General features: G+C 40.1%; 2 protein-coding genes across 5 annotated transcripts in view; one reads left to right on the forward strand and one right to left on the reverse strand.

The window, feature by feature from the left end:
- Positions 1-22,967, reverse strand: part of DOCK2 (dedicator of cytokinesis 2) — a 165,264-nt gene that overhangs the window by 67,435 nt on the left and 74,862 nt on the right. The window lies entirely within an intron of this gene.
- The window catches only part of INSYN2B (inhibitory synaptic factor family member 2B), a 30,560-nt gene that overhangs the window by 4,608 nt on the left and 2,985 nt on the right, over positions 1-22,967 (forward strand). For 2 of the 4 annotated variants that reach the window (XM_051793718.1, XM_051793717.1), the window contains 2 exons: positions 15,343-17,520; positions 20,612-20,686. In XM_051793718.1, coding sequence (XP_051649678.1) covers positions 16,139-17,520; positions 20,612-20,686 — 1,457 coding nt within the window. In that variant the 5' untranslated portion in view covers positions 15,343-16,138. Of the gene's footprint in view, positions 1-789; positions 1,350-15,342; positions 17,521-20,611; positions 20,687-22,967 lie in introns of those variants that run through there. The other 2 variants (XR_007905576.1, XR_007905575.1) reach the window with 2 other exon arrangements.

Below are 22,967 nucleotides of genomic sequence, written 5' to 3' on the forward strand. Positions count from 1 at the left end.
TTGGTTGGGTTTGTGCCATAAATCCACTCCAGAACTTCTACTCCTTTCTCTGGCTGGGATGAACACTCTGTAATTGGTTTACCTTGTGCTCAGGTCTGTGTTCAAACACAGTTCTGTAATTTACTACTTCTCCCATAATATTAACTTGGTGTTCATCTTCGAGGTGCATGTACCAATAAATGATGGATAGCATTATTCAGAATGAGGTCAGGAGGCAATCACCTGGCATGAGCAATTATTGCTTGGAAGCTGAACTGGCTTGTCCTGAGCACAGTTACCCAAAAATGAACTGTTTTACCTCCTCTCTTACCCACTGCTGTCACACTCCTGAGCTCAGCTCTGCTGGATCAGATGAAATCTTCCATCCTGGCCTTCAGGGATCTGTGCAGCTTCTTCCCTCCTCCTCTGCAATCCACTAATTGCTTCCCCATAATTACTTGAGCTACTTTCCAGACGGGTCCCACAGGCCAGGAGGAGCTTCCTGCCCTGGTACATGAGATATCCACTGGGAAATCCAAGAACCCTGGTGCTGTCAGGCTGCTTGTTTCCACAATTCCTTGTTCAAAGTGCTATTCCATTGCTCTGATGCCACTTAACTTGAGAGGGACACTCAAGTGACTTGTCCTGCCAAGTGTCCCAGTGCACTCATTCCCATGCTGGGGATAATGCAGCCAGTATTCCATGGAAACAATGGAACTACACACATAAAATACAGGCAAATAATAACATCAAAAGTGCTATCCATGGTTTATTTACTGTAGTAAAGATTGACCAATCTCTTGTACTTAGAAGGACTGGAAACCAGTGTGGGAACTTGCAGGAAGGGATGCAGAGGCTGGGAGGAAGGAGTTCCCTGCCTGGAGGGACAAGATTTAAGAGCAGGAAATAACCCAGACTGCAGAGCAAAACACATCAGCTGCAAGGGCCACCAGCACCGGGTCAAAAAGTGCAGAACTGGGTAATTTAAACTCCTGGAAGTGCAGTAAACATCTTTTATTTCTAAGCCATGTATTTTAAATTTACACGAATTGTGAAGATGAATGTCTTGGGTGATGATTCACTTCCTTAAAACTAAACAGAGCCACCTCCTGTATTCCCAGAACTGAGCCACTCTATTTGATTTTGCTCTTTTTTCAGCAGCACTCACTGAAGACAGAAAAATTAAATTAAATTTCAACTACGTGATCAGAGAGGAGACTGATATAATGTATTTGTGAATGGCTTAAAACAAAGCTTTATCACAATAGTTCTGCTTAAAACTGCTGAAAGTCATAACATTCCTCTTACTTTTAAATTGATCTTACAAAGAAAATAAGGCCCAATAAAAATCATTTTCAAACAACTCACATCCATTACACTAACAAATCTGCCCACTGTGTTTGTTTAGGATTGATTAATAGCAAGTAGAAGCTGCCAGAACAGCTTTATTTTGTATCTGAATTATTTTTTGTATTTAAATTATATCCAATAGGGGTTTATACTGGGCTTTTAGTTCCTGTGTAACAGTGGGCTCCACTCTTAAGCTTGATAAAAAAATCTTGGAGTCTGGCTAGTGGGGTAAGGGGCTAAAAAACAAACTTCATAGCAAAAAAAAAAAAAATCTTTCAAAACCAGTGAGCTTTTCATATTGAATCTTGGGTGAGTTGTTTAGTGGAAAGCATAGGGAATACTCAGTGAAAGAATACTCCATGGAAATACATGTATAAAAATCCAATAATTACAGAATGTCCTGCTAGTGAATATTCCACAAACCACTACCAAATGTGCCTCCTCCTTAGGTGTGGATCTCTTTAAGGAGCCACTTAAGTAAGATGTCCCAGTTGATTCAGTCTCATTTTTAATGTAACAGAAACAAATCATCTTGAAATTATAATAACACAGAGAGAAACTTCCCAAATACCATTGTCTGCACCAGTAATTTGTGCATATGCTAAACTCTTTTAGGGAGATTCTGTCATGCTGACACATTATCCTGGGCTCTGGCAGAAGAAATGCTCCTTTAATAACTCTGTGCACCAGCCCAATGAGAGCTGGATTTATTCTGTACTTACAAGGAAACTGGAATGAAGATGGGAGGTGACATTTCTTTGAGTACCTAAATCAGGGATTATTTTAGTGCTTGGTTTTTCTTCCTTTTTTTTTTTTTCTTTTAAATGAGAAATAGAGAAACCAGTCAAAAGCCTGTGAAAAGTAAGGTCATTAGTAGAGGAGATGAAAAACCTCCTAAATACACAGTTAAGGATACATACATCACCATATATATACACTAAACACTCTGGTAGAAGCACAGGAGAGAAAACAAGTAACAGTCACAGCTCAAGTTAATAAAGAAAACTGCGAGAATTTGAACAGGACCTTGTTTTTCTTAATGCAAATGCTACACTTACCAAATACTTGGAATTAATTTTTAAATAAATTACTGCTTTTGACTGCAGTGTTTGGGGAACTGGCTTCATTTGTATGTGCTCAACAGTTTTAAAGCTGTACCTACTCGGGGTGCTGCTAAATTGGAGTCTGGGGCAGCTCCCTGGAGCTGGGACAGCAGTTTTGCCAGAGAAGAGAAATGCAGATGGAATTCCACTTGTGCTCCATCAGGAGTGTGACTGCCCCTTGGTTGCTCCATGATTGCAATCCAGGAGCCTCCAAACCCTAAAAACTGCAAAAGGGCAGAACAACCAGGACTCCTGTTCCTGGTTGTTCTCAAAACCCCTCCCATCTCTCACAGGTGACACCTTTGCTTCCCTGGCATCAAACCCTTCTGACAGCAAATGATGTCCTTATTCCAAAAGTCAGCTCACCCCCCCTAGGAAAACTCCAAACATTAATCCTCCTCAGAATGATTAGTTATCATCCCAACAGGTCTTCCCAAACACAAACTGGGGTTCAAACAGTTTCCAGCAGTTTTGCAAGCACAGTCACGAAAATATGACGCAGTGCCATGTCATCTGACCATCTGAACTCCTTCAGAGGATGACAACTATATGCCAAAGAGACACTTTGTGTTGTTTTACTGCCAAAATATTCAGGGCTATTTGCAGAGATTTATTTTTCCTAATCACTGACCCAGGATTTGATCCGAACAGATTGCCTTGCTAACAAACCAGGGTGCTAACACCTTCTCCTGAACAGAGCAAACAAAATAATGAGTGTAAACACATGGTAGTGAAGTGCATTCCCAGCAGAAAACAAACAAAATCAGGATCACACCCATATATGAGCAGACTTATGAGTCAGAGGGCCAGAGAAAGGGCATATACAGAAAATATAATTTGTTATGCCTCTGATATTTAGTGTTTGCGTTTCCTAAACTTATAAGCCTCTTATTTTTATGATTAGTCACTGCACTACAGAATGTGTGGGAGCATCAGTATGTATGTAACAACACATGTAGGTTATGATTAGAACTATCACGACCTACACCTCAACTATATTTTCCATATTAATAGTATTGGATTTAATAGCAGTTTTGGAGCTGTGCTACTGAAGCTCTTCATAAAAACTTATTAGATCATGGTTGGTAGAATCATCTTTATTATAACCCTCCTCTGAAGTGATACCTGTTTATAAAGAAAGTAATTTTTTTGCCTTTTTAATTCTATAGAACTGAAGGACTGAACAAGCATTTGGTAGATGCTGTTATCATCACATATTCAAAAGAATTTTTAATATATTTTAACATATATTTATAATTAAATCTTGGTAACATAATAAAATTCTTTTCCCATATAATTCAGCATAAACCCAGTAAGCTGAATGTTGCATTTCAGCTTCCTAAACCTGGATCTCACAATTTATTTTTGTGGTTCCTGGTCAAAGACTCTCCAAACTATTGGCTGCAACATTACAATATTAAGGTAAGAGTCTGGAAAGCTGGAGGGACTAGAATCAAATTTCCCATTTGGACCATTATGAGTTTTCAAGGCATGTTTATTAAGAAGAAAAAAAAAAGGAACTAGTCCTGCTCAGTTTTTAAAGGATGCTACAAATATGTTTTTTTATCTTAAACCAGGACTTCCTGGACTGCAGAGTATAGTGCCAGGAATCCAGTAATGTAGACTATTTTTTCTTAAATATCTTTCCTAAAATAAAGATGTCTTTCCCACAGAATTTCTTATATTTAGAAAATATGTTGCAAAAAGAGCATTTACTACTGTTATTTAAGTATTTTTTTGCAAATGGTTCTGAATCCCTTATTAAAAAAAAATATCAAAAAAGTTTACAGTCAAACAAGAGATGAAATAACACTGCACATATGTCGATGCCAAATGAAGAAGGCAAGAGAGAAGGAGGAAAATTGAAATACAGGAACAGTAGTTCCTTATCCCTTCCAGATTATCATAAAATCTAAATGGCAGTGCTGCAATTCCAGGGTTCCAGGACATTAGGTCGGCCTTAGCAGGTTGCAGAGCTCAAGGCACAGATGCTCTGGAAGAACAGAGCATTCAGGCATGAAAACAGGAAACCAAGAATGTGCTCACCAGGATTTTGGAGGAGAGAAAAAAAAAAAAAGAACTTGTACTCTGTTATATTCCAGAAGACACTCTTCAGGATTTCAAAGCAGGGTGTAGGGAGGAGGTTTTTTGGTGGCAAAGCAACTGAAGAAAATAACTGTGCAGGGCATGGACAGTGGGCAGAGTGGGTTACCCTGGGCACTGCCAGCAACTGGGAAAAGCCAAATATAACCCCTCTTCAAATGCATTTCTCCCCTGCTGGCTCCAGTCCTTTACCAGGAGTGAGCCCCTGGCAAAGGTTTGGGCACATCAGCATTTCAGGCTAGAGGAGGAAACAGTGTGGGGATGTCCTGGGGACATGCAAAGTGCATGAAATAAGCCTCGTTAGTCTGCTAGCAGAAATCTTAATTATTGCAGCAGAAATCACTGTGGTTTTCTGGAAGCTGTTCCCAAAACAGGTAATACCAGGAACACAAATGTCTCTATCAATGTCTGAAATTTATTTTTTTTAAAAAAAAAAAAGGGAAAGGATGTTCCCACTGAACTAGGTCAACTCCTGTTACACAAGGATACACACACCCTCAGGCTACCAGTCAGGCAGCCTTATATTCCTGCCTCATGAGTCTTTTTGTGAATTTAGGGGAATAACAAAGCAATCTTGACAGATTACACCCAGCAACATTTCTGTGGGTTCTGCCAATATTTTAAAGTGTGTTGTTGGGGTTTTTTTAATTTGACTGGATGAAAAAAAAACAAAACCAAAACCAAATAAAACAAAGAAAAACTGAAAACACACCTAATTTTATATTGTTAACACACTGATAATCCTACCCCAAGCTTCTCTAACAGATGGGTGGTTGCCTGGCCTGCTCAGCTTTGTGGCAAGGTACTTGTTTGTTTTCTTGTTTAACTTTGTCTGGAAAACATTGGGGAAATACACTTCCAGTCGTGTCTGGAAGGAGACACCAACCACACCTTCCTGCTTCATGTTTTATCTGCCTTCCAAATGACACAAGACCACGTTTCAGTTTTTTCCTTAAACCACACTGCTGCTTACCCAAATTAAACCCGAAGCTACTCCCAAGGAGACCTTTTACAACGAAATTATTCTTTAAAATAAAAAACAGTGCAATCTTCTGAAAATAACCTCACTGCAGAGCCACTGGGGCAACACACTGCTCACATGGCATAATGAAGGAGGGAAGGAACTTCTAGAAAATTGCTGATATTACACTAACAGGCCCCAGGAGAACACTCCAGAGATACAAAAAAGAAGAAAGGTCATCTTTGTTCCTGAGACACTGGAGCAGGGCAGGCCATATTCAAATTATGCAACTACTTTAGAGATTGCTCTTCTCTTCTCCAACTCACTAGAGATGATAAAAATCACATAAAAGGCTTAATTACTCAGGCCATTCTGCATTATTGTGCTTAGAAGAGGATCAGAAAGCACAGGGAAAGTGATTTTAAGGGAATATGTATCTGCTTTTGTGATGAACTTACATATTACTTTCTGAGGATTTCACACATTTCACAATGTATGAGGAACTAAAGTTTCTATTAATTTGTAGAGAATGCTGCATACGTTTTATCTTCCTGTCTCCTTGTGGGAAAACAATTTCAGAATACCAAATTATCTTGAAGATACTTGTTTCCATGCAGTTTTTCAGTCAGGCTTATTGCAGTTCCCATATATAACTCCTGGGCTTCTCCAAACTGCCAAGCTGAGTAAAGACTGAATAACAAATACCCCAACACTGAGTGACAAGCAAGTGCCACACAGCTCAGGACACTGCAGATTTACCAGACACATCTACCAATTACTAACTTCTCTGACTCTCTAAATGTAACTTGGTAAGCTAAAAATAAAATTTGAATTTATACAAGCTATAAAATCAGGTATGAGATATAAAATCAGGTATGAGATCCAGGCATTAAGAAATACAAGAAAAGGCAAAGGAACAAGCAGGCTTTTGTTTTGCCCTTGACATCACTGGGACATGTGTTTGTGTTGTTCATTTGTTCAGCAAGGTTCAGAGCCCTTGGTGTGCCCACAGATGTTCATCTTGCCTCTGGTGACTCCATCATTAAAGATCATTAAAGGGTCACCTCCCACCCTCTGTGGGGTCATCTCAGAAACTCAACCAGGTTAAGCATCACCTTTCCCAGGAGGACAGTGAAATGTTTACACTCCTGTGATTTATGGTTTTTTAAACCTTTGCTTTTTGGACACACTTCGGGACAGACTGGGCACAAGATCCATCTGACTCTAAATGCACCCAGCAGGAGATATGTTTATTTATATGATACTTTGATATGTTATAAGATGATTCTCTCCTCGTTCTCAACACGTATTAGAGTATCATCATCTCACTTTTTCTGCCACTGCAATGAATTACTTTTAAATATGATATTAAATTTATTATCTCAGTACATGCACTATTTTATCCCCTAAGATGGAGTTGCACAGAATTCCATCCTCTGCTTCCATGTGCAGTGATGTGCCAAAGACCCCCAGCCACTGAACCTCAGCCCTTACCTTGGGAGTGTTGTGACATCTCTAATAATAACCTCTGACTGCTGAGTCTCCACTTCCTTACACTAAGAATTTATGTATTCAAGAAATTATTCACGTTAATTTTTTTTATATTAAGAAATAGGGAATATTATCAAGAGTAAGAGCTGAATATACCAAAGCAATTAGTTACAAGGTTGATAGAACAGCTGTAAAGTAACCCTTCTTGTTTTGGGGTTTTTACCATGTCACCCTAAGCCCTTCAGACATCAGGGGCATTTGGGTTTCAGACAAGAGTTCAGTCCCTGTGTAACTCAGACTGTGTCCAACTTACTTCATGAAAAAATAAACAAGATTTGGATAAAGAAGAAACACGTATTTTCTTTCTAAATACCAAGAAAGAAGTTTGGCATTTTTTGAACACTCTCTATTCCTACATTCCTCAGTGCCTATCAGTACTGAGACAATTTTAACTTTCATAGCCTGTCCCAAGCCAGCAGTAACCACCAAAAAAAGGATAAAAATATTAATAATGTAAAATAATGCTACATAGGATAATAATTTTATAACTTAGAAAGTGTGAAGAACGAATTAGCCAGTGGTTTGTCTTACCCCAGTGGGGCAAGATTTGACTGATTTTTCATTCTATTGCTCTGAAGAAAAAACCAGTATCTAGCCATAAATATATTAATAATCTAATAATGCTACACACAATAATAATGCTGTAACTGAGACAGGGTACCTCTGTCAAAGCATGAGCTGCAGAGGAGTTTTCTTTTGATGCCTGGGGCTCCCAGCGTGGGGAGTGGTGCAAAGTTTGGAGAGCAATTGTAAGGCTACATTGTTTTTCAGGCTATAAATAATTAACTGAAGTGGGCTCCTTCCACATCCTCTCCTCACAAACAGCAAAGCTTTTCAAAAGCAACTCTTCTCCCCCTTTAGAAAAGGTAGTAGGCAGTCAGTAACGATGCCACAATTCATTTTTAAAGGCACCTGCTCTGCATGATAATAATCTGTGCACCTCACAAACAGCATTAAACTGCAGAGCATTAAAATATACAGGACAGAAGTGGTGTATAAAATGACAGAATAAAGTCACAGAGAATTATGGATAAGTTGGTGAGCCAGAACGAAAACATGACTGAAAAAAATGACTTTCATAATGCTCATAAAAGAGACTAAACCTGCAGCTGCTCTCATGGATTTAAAGAGAAGTATTGCAGACACAAGCACAGCTAAATACACCTGTGTTGTCCCTTCCCATTATTTATTTGCAACATGAAGCAACATTAAATAGACAATCATGATGCTGAGGGTTGTGTTTTTACCAAATACTTGTAAGTCTTATAAATCCGAACTTTGAGTTTCCTTAATTCCTTCACTATGGACAATATGAAATAAAACTAAAATTTTCAACTGCAAAGTCATGGGAAAGGAACAAACACACCAAAAGACTTCCTGATCATGTAATTCTCACCTATTTAATTATAATCCCCCCAAATACCTGTCAGTGAACTCTCCAGCATCACCAAGCTGGTATATTTTGATATAAAATCACTTATGGCAGGAAGTTTTAATAAGCAGAGGTTTCTCTCCCCCTCTACTCCCCACCAGTCCCTCTCCAGAATGGATAATTCTGTCTCCTGACAGGCTGAGGATAAAATAACACAGAACTCACACAAAACCTGCACTACCAACCTTATTGCCAACTGTACCACTGCTTCATTTTGCAAACATTCCAAGAGCAGGCATGCCAGTGCATTACTGACTTAGCAGACCACACTGCAAAATCCCAAAGCCTGAGGAAAAGCTCCCTGTGATGCTGCAAAGCAGCCCTGGACACAACTGAGACCAGATTTCCTCCGAGGAGTGCCCAGCTCGTTATATCCCAGACTCCTTCCTCCCTCCACCTGCACCAGGAGTTGGGAGCTGGTGGGAAGTGTCACTCTCTGCATCCACCCTGCCAAAGCCAATAAACATAATTCCAGGCTCTCCAGCACTTACTGTCAGGCAGTTTGTGGTAACCCAGCCCGAGCTGCAGTAACTCAATCCCCCCCCACCGCAAATGTTTCTCGAAACTGGCGTCTGGGAAGAGGGACAGCGAGGGACGTTCAGCTGAGCACACAAAGCACAGCGCAGGAGGGTGAAATGCTGGCCTGAAGGAACACGGGGAAAAAAAGCCTCAAGATGCAGATTTGAAATTTGAAATTCCAGCCCTGTCACTGTGATGAGAGCTGACCCAATCCTTCCACACAGGGTTCAATATTTCCGTAGGAAACACAGAAGAGAAGGTATTCCAGCAAGATCCTGGCGTGGTTTCCTCTCTCACTGTCTCCCAATATATCCAGCCTTGTGATACAAGTGAGAGTAACAGTTGACTCCTTACATTTACTGAATACTCCCACGTACTGAAGTGGCAAAAAAAAAGAAAAAAAAAAAAAGAAGTTCTAGAGAATGATAACTGCAAACCCAGTGCTTGCAGGGCAGTGCACACAGCTGCAGCACAGCTCACTGCTCAGCACCCTGGGACTCTGCTTTGCCATGTTGTTCTTGCTCTGAAGTGATAAATTGATCAGAAAAAAAAAGAAAACAAAGCAGAAAAAAGTTAAGGGGTTGCAGCAAGTACAATGAAAAGTCGTTTTTTAGGAGTAAATGAGTATTGTAATGATGAAAACAACTCAAGTGTTGTTTTCACACAGTCTTCAGCAAGTGTTTTGTTCTGGTTTTAAGTGTTTTTTCCTATAGCAGTGTCTCATTAGGAGAAGGGGGGTGGGCAGTGGCAACCTGTCACCCAGGAACCACACAAATGTAGCTTTGAAGTTTGCTGCTCAGAAAAAATATTAAGTTTGGCTGTTCTACAGGGCATAGTTATAATTGAAAACCCAAGAGGAAGTTCAAAAGGTCAATTTTATGAACTAATCCACCCATAACCAAACTGTTGAGGCCTCTGTCATACCCACCCAGATGTGTAAACCTGCCTAGGCACAGGCTACCTATAGAACTGCATCACATATATATCTTTTAGCATTTTATAAAGCCTAAATATAAACCCAGAGTAAGCCAAGGTGTAAGACGTGTGCACACTGTGGCACAAACATCAAGTACTTAGCAGTATTTTTTCAAACTGCTAAGAAAGAGCACTGAAATTTTGTGATATGAACCAGCTCTTTGGACACTTTCCAGCTCCCCAACCTGCCACGTTGGATAACTTCCATCTCCCTGGAGGCATTCGAGCAGTTCTTCAAGAGAAATTTCTCAGTTTTAAGTACACTTGTCTTTGCAAACTAACACTGAAAAAAAAATGCAGCTTGTGCACTATATATAAATGTGTGACTGAAATACTTTCCTCTTAAGTGAATAAAGAGTTGTGTCTTGCCTCCTGACACTAAACCTTGCATGAACAATTTCCAGTGCCTGCTCCAGAAGAAATACTGAGATAACAATGTTTTCTAATCCATGAAGCCTTTCTTCCTGGAACAGCCAATGGAATGTGTCATCTTTTCAAAGGAAAAGAACTTTTATTTTTATTAGAGTAGAATAAATGAATTTTGAGTATCATAGTTCTGAAAGTTGTATTGAGAAGTGAGGTCATCATGGCTTTATCTTTCAGTGCATCTTCAGCACTTCCTCCAGAATGGCATTGCATCATCTCAGTCAAATTAGAGGCAAACCACACTAAATTTCACTCCTAAAACTTGCTTAGCTAAGTCCATTTTTCTGCTGCAGTAAATATCACAGCATCTTCTCTACCCAGCCTCACCAGCCTGCAGTAATTTTCAAATCTTGCTATAAAATTAACCAGAGTTAAACCCCTATAATCTCTGCCATCACTGAAATGTTCCCTTTTTGAGGACAGAAGGTTCCACATCCTACCCTGTATTCCCTATCTGTCTATCTCTTCCCCAGTCACCTGGATCCCACCTGGAGGTGGCTCACAAAGCAGGATTTGTAAAAAAGTTCGTGCCTTTTTCTTCAGTCCTTGTTCCTCAGGTAAACTCAAGCAAAGCTCCTTCAGCACTAACCAAACTGGTGCTGTGGGGAAGATCTGAGCACAGAGAGGAACATGCAGAGAGCTCCTCTGTGGCCCCGAGCAGCATCAGAACCAGGAATTCTGTGTGTGCCCAATTAGAGCAAGTGATGGAAGAATATTGCACTGGAGAAAACTCCAGACACAAAACTGTGCTACACCAATTATTCCACCTCTTATAATAAACACATTTACCTTCATAAAATGTGCTTTATTCTGTGGGACCCAAAGCAATAAGGCTCCTTGTGATCAATGACCAGTCCCTGGACACAGAGGCCACTTAAAATCCTCTCTCAGCAGGTTCATCTTTCCTGTTCCCTGCCAGCTCTTCCCTGTGTATCACAATAAGCTGCACATTTGCACTTCTGGGGGACTGATTTTACTTTATAGGCTCTGCATCTGTCATGCATTTTCATCTGAAAACATTCCTCCTTGCAGCTCACCAGTAACTTTCAGCACATTTCCATTCATTTCCCTTGGCAAGAAGGAAGGAAATGGGAAAAAAGAGAGAATTTTCAGCATCATCCTGCTCTAATGGTTTCAAATCCATCTCTAGCCCTTCATGCTAGCAGGTGATTTGTGTTTCACTGCAGTCTCCAGGGATTTTGGAAACGTATCTAAACTTATCCTCAACATCTCTCACTGTTTTGAGGAATAAAACCAACATGAGTTTTATAAAAAGAAGAGATATGGCCAAATTAATCAACTTGGCCAATAGCTACTGCTGAAGTTGCTGGTGGAGACAGAAAATGAGCTGGAAGTAAAGCAAATCCAAACCAATGTACTCAGAGCCTTAATTCAGACTTGTTAACTAAAAAAGTTCCATTTCAGACACCGATTTTTCTTTGTGAAAAGCAGGGGTGAACCTGCCCATGGAATGAGAGCTCGAGCACACAGATCACAAGGGCAGCCTCTTGTCCCAAAAATATTTTAGGAGTACTGGAAAGATTTGCAACGTGAATGGGAAGTGACAGTCAAATAAATTCCTTAGAAACTGAGGATTATGATTCTCCCACCTAGGAAACCATAATTAAATACATCAGGCTGGCTCTCTAAACTGAAAATGTCCATCTAGCTGCACATCATGGAAAATCTATATTAGACAGGATGAGACACAAATCAGATATGACAGAAAACTGCTGAGTCTGAATATGTTATCTTACAGTTATTACAGCTCTGTCAGCTCTCATAGAATCAAAAAAGTTTGAGTTGGGAGAGACCTTAAAGATCACCTTGTTCCAACCCTCTGCCATAGAGGGACTTGGGAAATTCAAAGTGCAGATGCTCAGAAGTAGAAGAAAAATTACACTAATCATCTTCCTGTTGAAAGTCCTCACAAAATGCTTTTACCTACTGACATTTAATGAAGAGAATCTGCTCAAGCATTTTTTTTTCAAGAAGTATTTACCCTAAAACATGCATAAAGGAACTCCAGAATACTACAAATATGTCACACTCACTATAAGGAAAAACACTTATTTCTTAAGCAAACCAGTCAAATAGAAAATTAAGGGGACCTACTGCAGGTGAATGAGTTTGAAAACCACATCAAATATTTAACTTTTTCCACAAACTGCAGAAAACACCCACAACTGCCACTCTCACACATCTGCACTCTTCCAAAATCCCCACTGTTCTTTGCTGCATGGTTTTCCTCTTCCTGCAATTCCCCAGAATGTCCATCTATCCTTCCCAGCTGCACTCCTCTACCCACAGCTTCAGTCATTAGACTGAAATATGAACCAAGAAATGTGTTTGACTCTCTTGAAGAAACCAGGAAGGCAGAGGCAGGAAAGATGGGAGAATAATTATAAAGAAAAGTAAGATTATATCTGTTGTTGTCAAATTTCTCCCACCTGGCAGCCTAACTGAGCTGTGTGTGCATTTCTAGGAACTCAGACCCACAGTCCTCAGGTTGGAAAACCAGTTCCATTGTTGTTTGAAGGGGCAGGATTTGCACTTTTCCAGGCAATTCATTAATTACAGGTACTCTGGAGCAAAGCTAAGTTTCCACTGGAGAGTAACAGCCACCATTAAGAGATGTGTGCACAAAGCAGGGAGAGACTTTAAAAGGCAAGATTTGCTTTAACAGTATCAGCCAAGCCTAAAAGTCAAAAATGCAGCAGTATCAGTCAGATTGACATCCTTGAAACATGGAAAAGGGAAGCATGAAATGTCCTCGAGCCTCAGGAATGGGAAGGGATGGGGAGGAAGAGGCTGCAGAGCTGGATGTGAGGCCATGGAACCACAGCACACATTAAAGCCCAGGAAATTCCTGCTCCCCAAACTGTTACTGTTATCACAAGACATAAATTTAAAACTCACTTATGCTTTTTGTTATAAGTGACTGAAGTTAAATTAATATGTGGAAAGCATTTCTATAAAATGGAACCTCAGAATTTTTCATACTTTCTCTCTGCAGGAAATAACGAGCAAAACAAGGCCTGCAAATTGCTGTGCCAGAAAAGAGTGAGGAATTACTTCCTGGGCAAGGGAAAATGTTATTTAAACTGAGTAACTGGCAATGTTACACCGATTTGTTAACTCAAGCACAGACACCTATAACTCATTGAAATTCAGCAGTCTGGGTTTTCAATCCAAATATTTGAGCATTCCTACCCATGTATTTTCTACTACAGCTTGATTTAATATAAATAACAGCATTGAAACTTTCATTATGATTTGTCTGAACTCCAGACTATCGGATGCCAAGGAAGCTAAAAACCAACAGAGTTAAAATAGCAATTTGCAAATTAAGAATGCAGGAATCTCACTCACATGCCTCTACAGCCAAAGGAGAGAGCTCTCATAAAACCCTTAAGGGCTTTTTACTTGTATTTAAAACACAAAGGATTAGCTTTCTAAAGCTTCTTTCTGAATTTAATTGGGCAAGTATAAGTTTCAAAGTAGTCCATCTGCCTGGAGCACAGCAGCTGTGGTGGGAAGTGGAGAATGCTACTGCAATATTTGGATAAATTCTCAAACAAAACTGTAAAAAGTCTCCAGTAATTAGTGGATGATACGAGAATTCAGAACTTGGCAGTGGAATGTTATTTGCAGAAACTGTTGGACTTGTTTATTGTGATACTTATTTCCAGAGCACAAACACTACAGTGAGTTCAGTGCTTAATTCTTGCATATCATCAAAGTAAAATTTGGTGTTAATGCACATATTTATTCCCTCAATATTTAATGTGACATTTCTCTCCACGGAGAAATAATCCAACACTCATTTTCTTCTAAAACTTTATAATAGAATAATATCACATTACTACTTTGCTTAAATTATATTACAGTGCCTAAATGTTACATGATGCTACAGAACAGTTTGCTATATCCTGTAACAAGATCTTTCCCACTGCACCCATCTCATCAGTTCTCCTAAATTAAATATGGTAAAGTCTGTTTAATGCTTTGAACCTTAAATAAAAGGTTCTGAGCTAATGGAAGTGCTAAGGCTAATGAAATGACCAGTGAATTAACAGGGAACAGAGTTAATGGTAAATTAGCACTGTTTTAGGAATTTAGCCCCAACCTGGAAAATCACTGTAATCCTAGAGCCAAACTCTGTTGGATTATTAAAAATCTCATAGAATGTTTCCCATATTTTGCATAAATTTCTCCTCTTATCCCTATTCTGTTCTGGCAACCAGATAAAGATATTGTTTAACTTATTCAAAATACAGGAAAAATATTTGATATTCAGGTACATCCCACGTGTGAGTTCTGAAACTGAGCACTTAAAATCTGCCACTGGTCCAGCACTACTCCTTGCACATCCTGAACCAGGGCTCAGACCCTTCTGGAATGACTGGGGATAGAAAATTCACGTTTGTGAGGAAGTCTATCACACATGCAATACATAGTTACTGTGACTGTCCTGACTGATTTTCAGAAATGGAAGATTTAGTGGCCATTCAAAATGTTCAACGTTTGTTTTTCCATGACAAGCCCTGGCCAAATGTGGCAAACCAGAGCTTTCCAGCCCAGTCTCCTGCACACAAACTGAGCATATTCGCACATGTATGTGTTTGATTTTTCATCCATAACAGGATTAAATGGCCATTTTCAAATCTAAGTTTTAAGATCTGTATCTGGGGTCAGATTCAGGCCTGTGATATTTTATATCCGTTGGATAAAAATATACAACTATTTTTTGTGCATTGTATTGCATATGAAAAAAAACTTTATGTACCTCAAAATTATAAAACATTTTTCAGTTTCTATACAAGTATCTCATTGCCAAAGTTACAGAACCACTGCAGATGAAAAGTTGTTGGGAGACAGCAGAAAAAAATTACCCTGTTTGCCAGTTTGTTCAGCTACAGCTGTTGTCTTTTAATTTTCAGGAAACATTTTCTGTTGTTCTGCATTTGCTGGTTATTTGGTCTGGACCTCTCTTCTGATGCCAAAGTATTCACAGAACTGAACTGACACAACTGAACCAGCCCCTTGGATATGATTGGCCTTGTATTTGCAAGAACTGCAGTAGCTACACATCAATGACTTCTCCCACTGAATCCCACTGGATGCTGGATTTTCCCCTGGTCAGAAGTGGTTACATTTTGTTTAACTGTTTGGAAAGATTAGTTTCAACTGGAACATCAAAAAGATGGCTGAAGAAGAAAAACTCTCTCTAAAGAAAGCACTTCAGTTCGGTATAAAGGGATATATTCCAGCAGTAAATCTATGCATCAGAAATGAAAATGCCCCCAAAAGTTATTATGCTTCTTGTTTGGACAACATGCAAATAAAACAGATCTGACTGGTCCATCACAAAAAAGCTGGATCACTAATGGAGAGCTGCTGTCAAACAAGAGCCACCAGGAAAGCCATAGACTGGACCTTACCTTTAAATTAGTTAACCACAAGTGTAACAGCCTGTTGCAGCTTTGTAATACAAAGATCATGTTAGCTTCAGACACCAGGATTTCTGCGTTCCCTGGCTACAAGAAATCTTCCTGTAAATTTTCTATTTAATTTCTTTATCTGAGGGTTTGGTCTAAGCAGCAATTAAATTCGAACGAAGATCCCCAAGGAGAGCACGTGGGTGAAAAGTGTATGGGATAACAAAGAGCAGAATGATCAGCTCCAGGATTAAAATGTTAATTTGTATCTTGGGAACGACCTTAAGGTACGGGTCAAATGACAAATGAAATGGGTCGCAGGGAAACACGTTACTTACAGACTCTAAACTGTGATTCAATGGCCCAGCAGAACATGAAAATGCGCCCAGTGCTCCTGAAAAGGAACAGCCTGGACTCTGCAGACTTTCTGAGGCCCCCCCAGCACCGCAGGAGCAAATCCCAGCAGGTCCGGTTCAAGGAGGATGGAGTGAGCACCAAGGCAGAGCTGGAGGCTCATCCCGCCCGAGACGCGCCTTTCCCGACCGGAAAACCAGAGATATTTAGGGATCACGAGTTTTTGCTAACCCGCTCTCCAACTTTTCCAACAAGGGCTCAGAAGGGGCTTCGGAATATCGCCATCCAAACATCTCCCAGCCTCAGGAAACACTTCCCGGTTTTTAAGAAGAAGAAGCTGACAGGGAGTAAATCCCTAACGGAGATGCCGACGGAGCCTGCACATCCCATGCAGGTCAATGGCAGCCTCTGTGAGCAGGACATCATGTCTGCAGATCTCTGTTACCTGAGGATAACGAACCACGGGGAGGATGGATGCAGGAGTGGTGAGGGGGACGGGCAGTTAAGTCAAAGAGCACCAAAAGCACAAAGCAACGGGCCCGTCTACTCCGATGATTCCTCAGCGTCAGAGAAGACAACTGCGTCCACACAGGTGCCTGAGTACATACACGTGAGCTTTCCACAGGACAGGAATGTTTCCTTGGATGCAGCAGACACAGCCACGGATCCGAGTCATTCCCTGCACTCCTCTGCTGTCACCCACGGCACTGAAAGCAATGAGAACAGCACACTGTCCTCTGAGCCTGAAAGAGCAGAGCCTTGCCTAGGCAACTCTGCCAACTGCAGGGAATGTGAGCCCCATCCTGCTGCTTGGGAAGTGGGGAAAAGTGATTTGGAGCTGCCTGTAGCCAGCAGAGATGCCAGCAGCAAGGAAACAGCTCCATTGTCACCTCCATCAAACCACAGCTCATCTCCTTGTTCCCTCAGAGACTGTCACCAGGCAGGAGAGCACAAACCAGATGCCAGCTGTGTGACCTCACCAGGTGATCACACAGCCAGGGCAGCGACCAGCAGTGACATCCCAAAACCTGCTCCGTCACGGGAGCCTGGAGTCCAGGAGAACTCCACCCAGGCAGATGCTGCCCAGTGCAACAGCTGTTCAGAAGGGTTTCACACAAAGTCTTTTCTGCCAAGGAACGAAATCAAACCACAAACCAACCAAGAGATTAGTGAAATAAATCAAATTCACTTGGCACATGGCGAACTCTGTGCCCTCCAAGGCAGGCTGCAGTCTGTGGAGGAATCCCTGCAGTCCAACCAGGAGAAGATTAAAGTCCTTTTGAATGTAATCCAAGACCTGGAAAAATCCAGAGCGCTGAGTGAAGGGTATGGTGCATTTTTAATATTAGTAATTCATTAGAAGTGTAAAGTAGATGTTAGCATTCTTTTAACCTTTGCTCCTGAAAAATATACCTCTTCTGATGTTTAAAGATGAGTTTGCAGAACAGGCATCTTACACCCTTTTTGTGGTAATTGGGCCTCAACAGAAGAAAGTCTCTTCATAGTTTGGTTTTAGCTGCCACTGCCTTTATCAATTTTAGTGAGACACAGCTTAACAACTCCCTTTTTCATTTAGATTGATGGTGTTTGATATGAAGCCCCTGACACCTGAAAATTATCAGTCTCCAGCTGACTAAAATCTGAATGCAGGAGAACATCAAAACCCAGGAGTCCAATGTACTCCAGCAGTACAACCCGTGGCAAAGTCAGACACACACGTAGTGCCCAAGCAGCCCCAGAGCTGACACAGCTGATATCACAAAAGCCACTCTCCTGCTCTGTAAATCATTACTAGAAATCATTACTGCCTCCAAAAACAAGCAGAAGGAACAGTGGCTGATATTTGCTGATCTTTGGGGCCACACTGCTGGTTGTGTTTCATGACACCACCACCGGCAGAGCTGCTTCAAGGGAATGCCTTGGGAATGGGGGAAGCCACAATGCCAAGTGAACTTGGAGAGCTCCAGTGAGTCAGGAAGATTTCATGGGAAGCAGAGGGAGGTGCTTAAAAAGGATTAGAACTAATGACACAGAGGGAGTAAAGGCTCTTGGGAAGAACTCATTTCAGAATCTCAGATTTCAGAGCTCTGCTTTCTGCAGCTCAATAAGAATGAGTGACCTGTATTTATGTCACTAGCTAAGGCTGCCAGCAGCATTTATACACTTATTTAGGCATTATAAATCATAGTAATACTATAAATCCAACTAAGGTCTAAAGAATGGACACCTTCATAGGTTAAAACAGAATTTTAAATATTTCTGTACTCAAACCAGGTTTCAGAATATCCTAATCAGGCTTTCCACACCATTAACAGCATCTCCCACTTACAGTAAATGCAACTTGACAGTTCTGTCTGGTTATAATGTAGTATATCCATCAAATAACTTATCTTTGAAAAACTCACAGATAAATCTGTCAAAGTATTAAGATAATAAAGGTTCCATTTTAATTTATTTTTTAAAGATAAAACAACATGAAGTCTATGTTATCATGAGTAATTTTATTCTCAGCACAGGTAGCTTAGGCATCTAGAATAATCACTTTTGGACAACTGCTTTGTGCATCAAACAGCACCCTCAATTTTAAAATCAGAGCATGTGTATCAATAGTATTTACTGATTAAAATTAATGAATAAATCAGATAATATTCCACATTTCCACCAACAGTCCAAGCATCACAGGAGGGTTGCACTGAGGGTTTTGGGTTCAAGTTGCATAGAAATAGCACAGAGCACAACCCTGCCTTGTTCACATCACCCAGCATTAGGCCTTTGCATTTGTTCCCATTTGGGCAGAACAGGTTTTTGTGGCTGTGCAGAACTGTCAGGATGGAGCTAACTGAAGCCACAATTTTATCTGCCCCAACTTTCTTACAGCTTTTGCAGAAAAACAAAGAAAAATCCATTTGGAAGAATTCTTTCCTTTACAAAGTATTTTAGTTGGTAATTAGAGTTAACTTCTTCTATTTGTGATGAATAACTTTCCAACTCACACTCCAAATATGAATTTACACTCACTAAAAAATTTAAAATTATAGAAATCCAGTTAGTATGTGATTTTACTCCATACAGATTACCTTTTTTAGCTGGAAACATTAACCACTAATGTCCATCTGGCTGTTAAAGTGAAAACTCTTCTATTAGCTGCCACTGGGCCCACATAAATTGTTATTCCATATAAATTTTTTTCCCATACAGCTCAGCTCCAGCTATCCTCTCTCTGAAGCTTGTTCCATATGATTTTCTACCAACAACTTTCTAATAACACAACAGACAAAATCAAATACTGAGAGTAAAAATACAAAAAACATTTATAGCAACCCAGAATCCAAAAGTTCAGGTAAGAGGCAAGATTTGAGGCAGGGACTCAAGTCTGTGTCCAGCTTAAGCACTCACTTCTCCATTGTATTCTACATCCAACTACCCCCGGAGTGTGCTTCCTAAAGAATGACAGGAAAGAACCCCCACACCTTCTCCCCTACACAGAGTTCTGGATGAGAGACTGCACAAGTTCTAATTACAAATCCATGTTTCCATTTGAAAATCTGACCATAGCAAAGCTTAATTTGCAGGGAAGCACAGTCAGATTATCCAGCAATATTTATAATCCATTTCTGTTAAGTTATCACTGGGTTGAAAAGAAAAATTTTGTGAAATACCTTGAAGTTTGATACTGAGATTCAACGAGAAGCTTCAATCCATCTTGCCAGAATCATCCAGCAGTGACAGTGAACATTCAGAGTTGTATAGATGTATAGATGCACATGGAGAACTTCCACTTTAATTCCAAAACAATCAGGAACTTATTTTGGTACCAACTGTTCTCCCCTAATCCAAATAAAACTTGTTAAATGTGAGTTACTCATCCTTCAGACTAAATGAACCACCAACTTCAAACTCTTTCTAACAGTTGATAAAAACCAGTTTGATAAAAATAATTCAGCTCTGGTTGGTGTTATGTATAAAAATCCCTTTTCTTTTGTTCTCAACACTCCAAATTTAGATGCCATGAGCAGCAGAAATCTGACTTGGTTATACTCAAGTAAGGAAACACAAGAAGAGGAACGACTGGAAAGCATAAGGGTAAAGATCAGACTGATTCACCAAACCCATGAAGTTTTAAACACTTTAAAGTGGGTTTGTAAGAAACAGTTGCGTGTCTAAGTGTTTTCATAACAAATATTCATGCAAGAACCAACAACCAGAATCCTAAACCAGCCCAAAACAGTGCGAGGTGGGAAAGATGCAAGACAAGAATCGCGGGGTTTGTGTTTTTTAAAGCAACCTTCTAACTTAGAATTTGACACCAGAATTTTTAGTAAGGATGATGGAAGTGGTGAATTTTTGTTCGTAAAAGGTTCAGAGACCTGTTGCTGTATCTATAAACACACTTTACACGAGCTGCTGTCTCTTACAGGCGTAACTTCTACCACACTGGCCAAGACCTGAACAACTGCAGCACCTGCCAGAACACAGCCTGCATCATCTACAGGTACTTCCCTCCTTCCCACAGGTCTGCAGGGGCTGGATATCCCTCCAACTGAACAACACAGCTATAAAATGCCTCAGCTGTGACTAATCCAGTTTTTAACAGAACACACCAAGTGGTGTGTATGAGGTATTTCTTTTTGTTTCCCAAGCAGAAAACAATTGATATTGGTGTTGGCTGAGAATTCAAATAGAAACTCCCCACTAAGGTTTCACAGCGTTCTTACCTATGCTTTTAAAACCTCTGATGCCATTTCTGAGGATGAAATTCCTCTGTTTGTTGCATTTTTAAAGCTGGGATTTCTATAACACATTTAAGATCTTGAAAAAGATAAACACTCAGCTCTCCAAGTGCCAGTGAGCTACAGCTACAGTTCACAAAAATTAAACTCCCACACTTTTCACTCCTGTAGCTATCTGTTATTAATTTAAGAGAGTGCAATTTGACTAAAAAAACGTTGCAGCACCGTGTCCTGGAAGCTGTAAATGTTTCAAACACTGTGTCTGTAAAAACACACTGTAAGAGCCTCCAGCTCCCCAACCATCCACCCCAAACCAGCAGGTACAAAGTCTTGGTTGTACTCTGCGTGTGGTTTGTCCACTCAGCAAGGGATTTCATAAGGCTTCCTCTAATTTATAAACACTATCTCATCTTTGCAGCCTCAGTTATGAGGCAGAGAACCCAAATCTTGGGTTACTTGACTATATTTACAAAAACAAATGGTAAGAGATTTTCTCTTTTAGGTTGAAACCTTTTCCTTTATTTCAAAGAACATGGCAGACCGTTATCTTTGCCAGTTTGCAAGCAATATAACTTTAATTTTTTTAAATGATACAAGGGATAGAAAATACCCACATGGAAGTGTTTTTCACACCACATCTTCTACATGAGCCACATTTGCTAAAGAATTTAATAAACTGAACATAGCACTGGAACCTGTTGTTCAACAGACAACTCAGCCAGGTACTGATGTCCTAAACCTCTGGCAGTGAAATCCCAAAGTAACCAAGATATCACAAATTAAACACCACAACTCCTCTGAGACAAAGCTGTTCATCTTCTTCATAGCCCACAGGATACTGTGGAAGTAACGTGACTTATCCAAGAGCAAAGACTGCATCTGTATGAAAAGGAAGATCCAAGACAAAGCAGATTTCCTTTGCTTGGTCATCATCTCTGACCAAACAATCTCTGTGTGTTTGACTGGACTAGACACAAAAAGATCACTCTCTAGAAATTATGTACAAACTACCCTTTACCACAGGCTGAAGAATAAACCATGATGGTTATCTCGTGGTTTTAAGTCTCAGTGCAGGGAAGGTCCTGAACAAATGGCACAATTATCCAAAGAAAGGGACAGAGAAAATAAGAAAACACTGATGTGCCTTTTTGATTTCCTGGGTAGTTTGTAATGATAATGGTGCCTGAAGGCTTTGCAGGGCAATGATTAGTAGAACATGTACAGAACACTGGTTTTCTAAAAAGTTTCTAGTTTTGAGGAGACAGCAAGGGAACAACGGTTTTCACTTTACAGAAATGTTCCACAAGATGAGGTTTTGAAAAAAGTATTCTGAGTGACTAACATTTGAATTTAGACAATACTCTAAAAGAAATTATCAGTGTTTGCTCTAGACAAACCCATGTAATTTTTTTATATTTTATGTAGCCTAAAGGTCCGTGCAACTATTTTTCCCCCAACACAGCATCACTGTTTTCATTAATTATAGAATCAAATGCCTTATCTGGCTCCCAGTTTTCCTGCTCCTAAAGAACCCAGCTCATCAGTGATGCAGGATGTGGGGTTGCTGTCACTGAACCATCTTTATCACACACAGTTTAAGCAGACCCTGAGTCAAACAATGCACTAATCTCATATAAATCCCAGTGTGGATTACACCGATCAGGAAAGTAATAAAGAGCTTTTCTGCCTAACAGTGAGGGTATATTTGGCTTTATTAACTCCCCAGCAGGGATTCCAGACTCGGGATTTTCAATCTAGATCATGTAACACAAATGGTTGTTAATAATAAACAAATGCAAGCAGCAAACAAAAACAGTTATCTGGGCATCTCATGGACAGTATTAAATGAGGACTGAATTGACCTCTTGCCTGTGGAGATGATCTCTCCAACATGAAATTAAAAACTCTGAAGAAAGGCAGAAAATAGGACTAGGAGCAGATGCCACCTTCACACGTGCCAGAAACCCAACATTTAGTATTCTTGACTACTGAAAAGTATTAAGTTGCAGCTTTAGCAATAAGCTGATAAAATGCCAGAGACAC

The sequence above is a fragment of the Manacus candei genome, unplaced genomic scaffold, assembly GCF_025592945.1.
Source record: "Manacus candei isolate 608988 ecotype Guabito, Panama unplaced genomic scaffold, ASM2559294v1 h1tg000037l, whole genome shotgun sequence".
NCBI lineage: Eukaryota > Metazoa > Chordata > Aves > Passeriformes > Pipridae > Manacus > Manacus candei.